The sequence below is a fragment of the Myotis lucifugus genome, unplaced genomic scaffold, assembly GCF_000147115.1.
Source record: "Myotis lucifugus unplaced genomic scaffold, Myoluc2.0 scaffold_198, whole genome shotgun sequence".
Classification (NCBI taxonomy): Eukaryota; Metazoa; Chordata; class Mammalia; order Chiroptera; family Vespertilionidae; genus Myotis; species Myotis lucifugus.
The window spans coordinates 522469-530979 of NW_005871246.1; the positions used below are offsets into that span (position 1 = coordinate 522469).

Consider the following 8511-nt stretch of genomic DNA (forward strand, 5'->3'; position numbering starts at 1 on the left):
CAGGACACAATGAGCACTGACAGGAACTGGCTGCTGGGAAAGTTCTAACGCTAGAGAGAGGCCAGGGCAGGCACATGGGTGCTGCCCAGGGGCCAGGACCAGGGGTGGTATTCACAAGGCCTCCAAGTTGCTCAAAGGCTTGTAGAAACGTTCTCTAGTGACCCGTATCGCCAGCCCCATTTCCCTGATTCAGAAACTGAGATGGGGGTGAAGTGCTTTTGTCCAAAATCTGAGTCAGTATAGAAAAGGAAATTCACAAAAAAGAAAAAAAAAAAGAAAATACAAACAAGAAAAATGGAAATTTAGTCCTGGGTCCTGAGACTGACCTCCCAACTCCCTGGGGCTCTCTTTCCACAAACACTGCCCTCCCTACCTGTCCAGCTGCCCTCACAGGTCCATGGCCACTTTCATTTGCTTCCTGCAGAGTGGACGGTGGAGCTGGCACCCCACACACTGGCCCCCTACATCAAGAGACTCAGTTGTGTCATGAGCTTTCCTGAAGGAGGATTTTGTTTTCCCTAGAAAACTGTCAGCGAGCCAAAGACAAACTCAATTTCTCCAATTCTTTTTTTTTATAAGACATGCTCAGCTCAGCCTTCCCATCAGCTACTGATAAATATGCAGACATATGTTGCACACTCTATAGAAAGCATCTCGGGCCGAGACGCCTACAGGAAGGTGGGTGCTCTGGTCAGAAGGTCAAATCTCCAAAGTGCATGCTGCTGCTCTTCCCAGGTCACCGGGTCCGGAGCCGCGCCCCAACAGGGAAGGGGCCATCAGGAGGTCAAGGACTGAATGTTCTTGAGCATCTCCTCAAAGGCCTGTGGGGACGGTGCGTCCGCGTTCCGGAAGGTGGCCTGGACTCTGCTGTACAGGCTGAAGGATTTCAGCTCCAGCCAGATGAACCCGAAGCGGTCTTCGTCAAACAGGATGAAGACCCCGGGCGTGCGCTCAGGGCTAGTGAAGCCGTGGCCAGCGATGAGGCCTGTGCCGTAGAAACTGAACAAAGAAAGAGGGAAAGCACAAGGGAGAGAAGAGTGAGAGGGGCTTCGAGGCCCTGCACTGGCCCCAGTCAAGCACTGTGTCATCCCGGGGTGTTCTAAAACACCCTTCGTTCCATTCAGACCACTTCTTGCTATTCACCAGCAAGCAGCTCAAGAAGGCTTGTCTTCATAGGGCCCCTGCACAACTCTAAACGTCCAGGCACCAAGCCATCGTAGCAGAGGTGCAGGGCTCTGGGCATGTGGGGAGACACACTGAGCAGGCGCACTGTGCTCACCCCAGATGGTGGGGATCACCCCACCAAACATTGATTTCTCCCACTTCACCCAACTAAAGGAGGAGAATCTCAAGCAGCCCCCCCTCACAACTCTGTCCCAAAGCATTTATCTTCACAACACAGGCCCAGGTAACAAAAATCTTAATTCCTGGGGTAGTTATGTCAACATTTGAACAATTTAAATATAATCAATAAAGACTTATTGTCATGCAACTGACATTAACTCAGAAGGTCAAACTTTCAAATATCATATGGCCAAGTTTTGAGATCTCTATATACTAGTATGAGGCTGAAATACATTTATCTTTCTCGCTTCTGATGGATGACAGGAAGTCAGGGGCTGGCCTGAATCTCCCAGCATGTGGAATGGTGCCCGAGACCCCCAAATCTCCCGGCCACGCTAAGACACTGCTGGGCTGACGAAGGGAGAGCAGCCTGTGGTTCAGAGGGTTTCCTGGGTGGGGAAAAAGGTCCAGAGCCTACAGGGAGGCAAAGGCGTAGAGAACACACAGCAAATGTTTCCTGCCTGGGCGCTGTGGCAACGCCTTGCCAACCAGACAGGGAAGGATCGCAGCAGGCCCCCCAAGCCATGGAGCCCCTGATATTCAGGATTGGCGTGGAGGACCATCCTACAGCTCGGCCAGGGGTCTGAACCGGAGCTTCCAGATTGGCTGGACCCAGCATCCTGGTGAGCTACTAATGGGCTCTTAGCTGGCCATGAGCTACTAGGACCTGTCAAGTTTTACAGGAATAACAGAGCCTTTTTCTTTTATGGCCTTTCAAACGGGAATGTAATGTACAGCACAGGAAAAATAGTCAACAATAGTTATCCTAATAACTTTGTATGGTGACAGATGGTTACTAGACTTATTGTGATGATCACATCATAAGGTGTATAGATGTGATCTGTACACCTGAAACTAATATAATATTGCATGTCAACTATAATAAAAAATTTTAAAACTTTACAAAAATATTTACATCAGGTGAAATTATATTGGAATGCTATTTGTATGTCTTCCTCTGGAAAAACCAAATTCAGTCACTTTTATCATAACTGTATAATAAGAAAATGTGCCGAAACCGGTTTGGCTCAGTGGATAGAGCGTCGGCCTGTGGACTGAAAGGTCCCGGGTTCGATTCCGGTCAAGGGCATGTACCTGAGTTGCAAGCACATCCCCAGTAGGAGGTGTGCAGGAGGCGGCTGATCGATGTTTCTCTCTCATCGATGTTTCTAACTCTCTATCTCTCTCCCTTCCTCTCTGTAAAAAATCAATAAAATATATTTAAAAAAAAAAAAAAAAGAAAATGTAATAATTTTTTTCTGCCAAGCCCATGTAGATACCTAAATCTTTTTCAGGGAGCTCAGCCAGCTGCCCACACTGTTAGTCTATAAGTAAGTGGCTATTTAGACCACTGCAGACACACAACACAGCAGCTGGCCCAGAAGTAAAGGGAAACAAACCTTTATAAATAACCTGAAGAAGGTGGAGAGGGTCAGCTGTAATGCCAGGAGACTGACAGATTATTCCCTCAAAATGCCCACTAAGGCAACCGTACAGGAGTACTTTCTGTGATGATGAAATATTCTAGATCTGCATGTCTAATGTGGTAGCCAGAAGCCATGTGTGGCTACTGAGCACTTGAAATGTGGCCAGTGCAACTGAGGACCTGAATTTTTAATTTTATTCATTTTAGCAAAACTTAAATAGCCCTGGAGTGTAGGGGACTGGGGGCAAGGTTCTCATAACTCATCTACCAGGGAATGGCCTGAATGGCAGGGGTGGGCCCGAGTGGCTGAAAGCAGAGGCCTGAGACAAAACCCTACGAACAGCAAGTCAGGTGAAGAGCTGGCAGCCTGGGGGAGGCCTTGTCCCAAGATCAGGGATCTGGACCTCTGCAGGGAAGGAAGCAGCAATGCCAGCCCCTTTCCAAGCGCTGTCTGGGATGGGGTTCACTTTGGTGGCCATTGCGGCGCTGGCCCAAAGTAGCAGAGAAGGGCAGAAAAATAACAGAAAGGAGGAAAGAGAGAGGGAGGGGGGGAGAGGGAGGGAAGGAGGGAGGAAGGGAAATCACAGGAAGAAATAATGGATTGACTTCAGAACTACCTTCATTAGGAGATGGATGGAGAACTCATGACAGGCCTTACCTGCAAGGACATCCGGGCGAACTCCAAGCAGACTTTCTACATGGAGAGGTGTGGGCAGGGGGAGAGTCCTCTTCCTCACTGTCTGCTTCAGTGCTGCCTGACATCCTGCCTCGTCTCCCTTTTACCTTAGTAACTATGTGATGCAAGGCATTCTGGGAGGAGTCTTCACACCTGGCAGTTCTAATACCCCCAGTCTGAGGCTCCCCAAGGGATGTGATAGCTGACTGTACAGCCCAGGAAACAGCGCCATCTGTTCAGGTATGAGCTGGAGCTTGGACCAAGCCATCAGAGGCTCCCATTCTGGTGCAGCAAGCCCCACCGCTGGCCTGTCAGAGCCAGGTCCTACCCCAAAACTGGTCTTCGCCCACCTCCTGTCCTTACCACATCCTGCAGGTTCGGGGGTAGTTCTCGTTCCTTGAGCTCACACCCACAGGCAGAACAAACTGGACAGGCTCCTCCTTCAAAGGTGCGGCCCCTTCATTCCCGGGCTCTCTGACCTCAGTGGGTGGCCCGGAACCCTCGCCGTCCTCAGTCCTGTCTTCTTGCCGCTGCTGCTCCTGGCGCACCTGCTCCTGAGCCTCCAGGACGATGCGGGAGAGCTCGTTGAAGTTGCAGAGGTTCTCGACGTTGGGCAGCTGGATGCGGTGCATGAGGTCGATCTCTACTGTCTGCTGCCCGGCGGGGATGTTGGGGTCACCCTGTGGATCGAGTGGATGGTGGTCAGCAGGGCTCAGAGAGCAGCAGAAACACGCTCCAGCCTAGATCCCACCTGTGGCCAGGTGAGCTCACTCAGCGTTCCTACTGACTTAGCAGCAACCCCTTGAGAAGTAGGACCATTTTAGAAGCCCTTAAAAAACTAATGCCTAGCCAAACCGGTTTGGCTCAGTGGATAGAGCGTTGGCCTGCGGACTCAAGGGTCCCAGGTTCGATTCCGGTCAAGGGCATGTACCTTGGTTGCAGGCACATCCCCAGTGGGAGGTGTGCAGGAGGCAGCTGGTCGATGTTTCTCTCTCATCGATGTTTCTAACTCTCTATCCCTCTCCCTTCCTCTCTGTAAAAAATCAATAAAAAATATTTTTTAAAAAACAAAACAAACAAAAAAACTAATGCCTAGAGGAGCCAGCTCCATCAGTGAAGGGATCTTTGAGGACAGAAAATGACAACACCGACTAGTGATCTGCTGAGGGTCTGCAGGCACCCAGCACAGTGGCTCATCTGCATTCAAAGACCACAGGTGGAAACTAGCCTGTGTGACAACTGAAGCAACCAGGGCTTAGAGAACTTCATCCTCTCCCAGGGTCAGGCAGAGGGCAGCAGGCCTGAGAGGCCACCAGATAGATCTGCCTGGAACGCAGAAGCTCCTAAGCCTGAACCCAAGGAGATCCCCCAGGCCCTTCAGCTTTCCATGAGCCCCAGGAGCATGCCGAAATCCCTGCTGGAGAGCCCCCTGTGCCAGGGACGCAGCCCTGGTTCCAGGCTCTTGTTCACATGAGCTTTCCCTAAGCAGAGGCATCCCGGCAGACAGAGGTTCAGGAGCAATGCTTTGTGAGGACTAGGAAGTGGTGCTGCTTCTTCAGGATGCTTTAGTGTATCTGCCAGAAACTCACCCCACCAACTACGCAAATGACAGGTGAATCCAGAATGACTAGTGGCCCCTGGAGCGGGCAACACACGGCCTACGTGGCTCAACAACCCTCCATCTGCTTTCACAAGCTGCTGAGGACAGGACAGGCAGTGGGGCCTATGTGCTACTGCAGGGCGTCTCCAATGTGCTGGCCCTTGGGGTCAGCTGGGCAGGCTGTGAAGCCCTTACCCAGCCCCCTCCCCATGAAATTAGAATTTATAGGGTGGGGCAAGGGCATTAGTGTTTTCTCAACTTCCCATTCTCAAGGTATCTGTGTGCAGCCAGGAAAAGAGCCCTGTGGGGAAGCGGAAGTGCTCAAAATCCCCTAAGGTTCCAGTTGGGTGGGTCCGGGCAGGGCCTGGGGATCTGCACTCCCAATCAGCTCCCTGGTGAAGCGGTGCCACAGGTCCCAGCCATATCAAGTAGCCAAGGCGCAGCCCGAGTGCCCTGCCATGGCCAACCTGACAAGTGCACACAGGTCTGGGCCCGCCAGGTAGCCCCAGGACTTACCGTGATCTTCGTGACCCTGGCATGCTTCCCATGGAAGCTGAGCATGACAATCTCTAGGCCGTGGCTGCCGTAGGTGCCTTTAAAGAGGCCTGGCCTGATGAGATCATCCGGGTGGCTGGGCGGGAGGTAGATGCGGCGGTAGGTCAGGCAGTTGCTGTGGGGGGAGTGGGGAGTGTGACAACATGGCAGAGTCCCACGGAGCTGCAGTAGTGCAGAGCCCATACCTCCTTGTCCCACCCCAGGGGGTGGGCAAGACAGCAGACTAGAATGGCCAGGTAAGTGGGGAGCAGGGGTACCCCATATTCCTGAACCATGCTCACTCCACCCACAGGTGCATGGCACCCTCACACCTCCTCTGATTCCAACAAGGCTTAACAGGCTCATATGTCTCTGCCGGGCCCCCAGAGGAGGGAAGGGAATGACACTCCTGTTCTGTCACCCTGGGACAGGAACCCAAGACTGCACAAGGGACATGGCAAAGGGACTAAACGGGCTGCAGGGACAGGGCCCAGGGACAGAGAGGCTGAGAAAGCAGGCCTCCCAGGGTGGATGAGGGAAAACAACCCTGAGGATTAGGCACATACAGCAGGCCCATAAGATGGAAAACATATGGGGTGCGGGCGGGGAGGTGGGGATGGGGCTGTGCTCAGGAGTACCAAGAGAGGGAGGTACTGAGTTAATTCTCCCACAGAGGCTGCACTCACAGGACCCACAGAGAGGGACTGTGCTCAGTACCCACGAGGGCGGCTGCACTTACTCATACTGACTGGTGTAGATGAACTTCATCAGGATGAGCTCTTGCATGTGCTCGTGGAAAATGTCCTCCAGCGTCCGCCCCCATTCTTCCCTCAGCCATGTTCGGAATTCCTTCCAAGAGAACACAGGTCGTGAAAACCATCATGACACAGGGGCATGAAGCCTGCTGGGATCCTGATTGGACAAAGCAGCATTTTTATAGCTGTGGACACACCTATGACAAAGGAACCCACCTGGGTGGACAGATGGAGACAGGGCTGGGCCAGAGAATGGGGAACTGCCCTGCGTTTGGTCTCCCAGCAGCTGGCCTCCCTTCCTGCTAGGCGTGCCACCAGTGAAAAATGGCCTCTGGTCCCTGCTTTCCCAGAGCACAACAAACCCAGACTTCTGGGGAAGGAGCAGGGGTCCCCTCAGGTGAGGCTGGGGCCATAGTCCAGGCCCAGAGCTCCCAGGGACAGCACATGAGCCTCACTTTGTGCCCATGAACCAGGAGGTGTCTATGCTGAGCTGGTTTGACACTGCACAGCTTCTGAGCCTAGTTCTCAGGGTTCTGGGAGAGCAGCAGCACAGCAGGGGTTGGCCGCCAAGTCCCATGATGGGGAGTTGGCCAGAGGTGCTTTCTGCAGCTGCTGCTGAGAACATGGTACAGCCTGGGTCGAGGGACTGTGGGTGGATTTTCCTTTGTCAAATGTGCCTTCATAGTAATGTTGTATGTTTGGTAAGTGCATGCGCAAACAGTCCCCAAAGCTCAATAATTCATTACAGAATCAAACACTGGGAAGGATATTTAGTGCTTAATTGCTTCATTCTGCACATTTAACTTAATCTACACAACTGAGTTCCTAATTCAATATAGTGTTTCTAATGATTATCTAGAATTAGCTCTATAAACGGAAGCGAAAGCAATTTACCAAAACAACAAAAGAGCTACAATCTGTCAATTGCTTTAGTATGTATGCTATTGCCCAAAATCCGGCAAAGAACAAAAATTACTAGTGAGTAAACAAAACAACTATTAGAACTACAAAGTCAATATATAAAAATCAGCTGAATTTTTATATACTAGCAGCACAAAATTGTAAAATAGGAATTTTTAATTCTATTTACAATAGCCTAAAACAAAACAAAACCACAGGACTTAGGAATAAATATTACAAAATATGTGCAGACCTCCACTGAAAATGCCAACACTGCTGAAAGAAAGTAAAGAGGCCATAATCATAGTCAGAAGTCACTACAGACTGGAGACTCCTCATTAAATCAGCAATTTACAAACTGACCTACAGATTCAATGTCAATCATAATCCTACCAGGCTAGCCTTTCTGTAGAAACCAGCAAGCTGATTCTGAAATTCATATGGAAATTTAAAAAAACTAAACATCCAAAGCAATTTTGCAAAAGAACAAAGCTGAAGGACCCACACTAGCCCATGTTATGACTTACTTTAAAGCTACAGTCATCAAGATGGTGGTATGAGCATAAGGAGTGACAAATATATTAGTAGAACTAAACAGAGCCTGGAATCAGACCCACATTTATCTGGCCAGCTGATTTGTTTTTTTGTTTTGTTTTGTTAATCCTCACCTGAGGATATTTTTTCCATTGATTTTTGGAGTAGAAGGGAGGGAGAGGGAGAGGGGGAGAGAGAGAGAGACTGTCACTTGAGGATAGATAAAGTTTTTTTTAGGACACAGAAAAAAATAACCATAAAAAAATAATTTGACAAATTATACTTCACCAAAGTCAAAACCTTCCACTTAAAAATGGCTCAACTCATGGAGTAAAGACCCTTAAAAAATCAAATACATAAATAACAAATAAAAAGAGAAGCAAGTGAATGTAATGAACAAGGATTTCAATGTTGCCATGGTGAATAATCAGACTTGAGCTAAGCGCCATAGAGAAGATAGCTTGTGAATAGTTCTAATCTTATTTGCTTTGCATGAAAAGGCCAAAGTCATTAGGAATACCAACCAGACCCAATTATTTAGAGCAAAGAACTTTGAAATACATGTTTACTATAAAATAATCTTCTAGCGTATATATACATAAGGAAAAACTCAGGGGCCTAGAACATATAAGAACCAGTTTAATATTTACCCAGGGCTGGCTTACCATATGTTAGCACTGTATAATCATTGCTTAATCTGCACAACGGCCTAGGCCAGTGGTTCTCAACCTTGGCTGCAAAT

At 49.5% G+C, this 8511-nt stretch overlaps 1 protein-coding gene across 6 annotated transcripts in view; it reads right to left on the minus strand.

The window, feature by feature from the left end:
* Window positions 1-553: 553 nt before the first annotated feature.
* The window catches only part of FBXO31 (F-box protein 31), a 39734-nt gene continuing 31776 nt past the window's right edge, over window positions 554-8511 (minus strand). For 5 of the 6 annotated variants that reach the window (XM_023761096.1, XM_023761097.1, XM_023761095.1 and 2 more), the window contains 4 exons: window positions 6320-6429; window positions 5563-5716; window positions 3810-4126; window positions 554-999 (listed from right to left, as the gene is read on the minus strand). In XM_023761096.1, the coding sequence (XP_023616864.1) occupies window positions 777-999; window positions 3810-4126; window positions 5563-5716; window positions 6320-6429 (804 nt within the window). In that variant the 3' untranslated portion in view covers window positions 554-776. Of the gene's footprint in view, window positions 1000-3428; window positions 4127-5562; window positions 5717-6319; window positions 6430-8511 lie in introns of all 6 variants that reach the window. The other variant, XR_002831318.1, reaches the window with a different exon arrangement.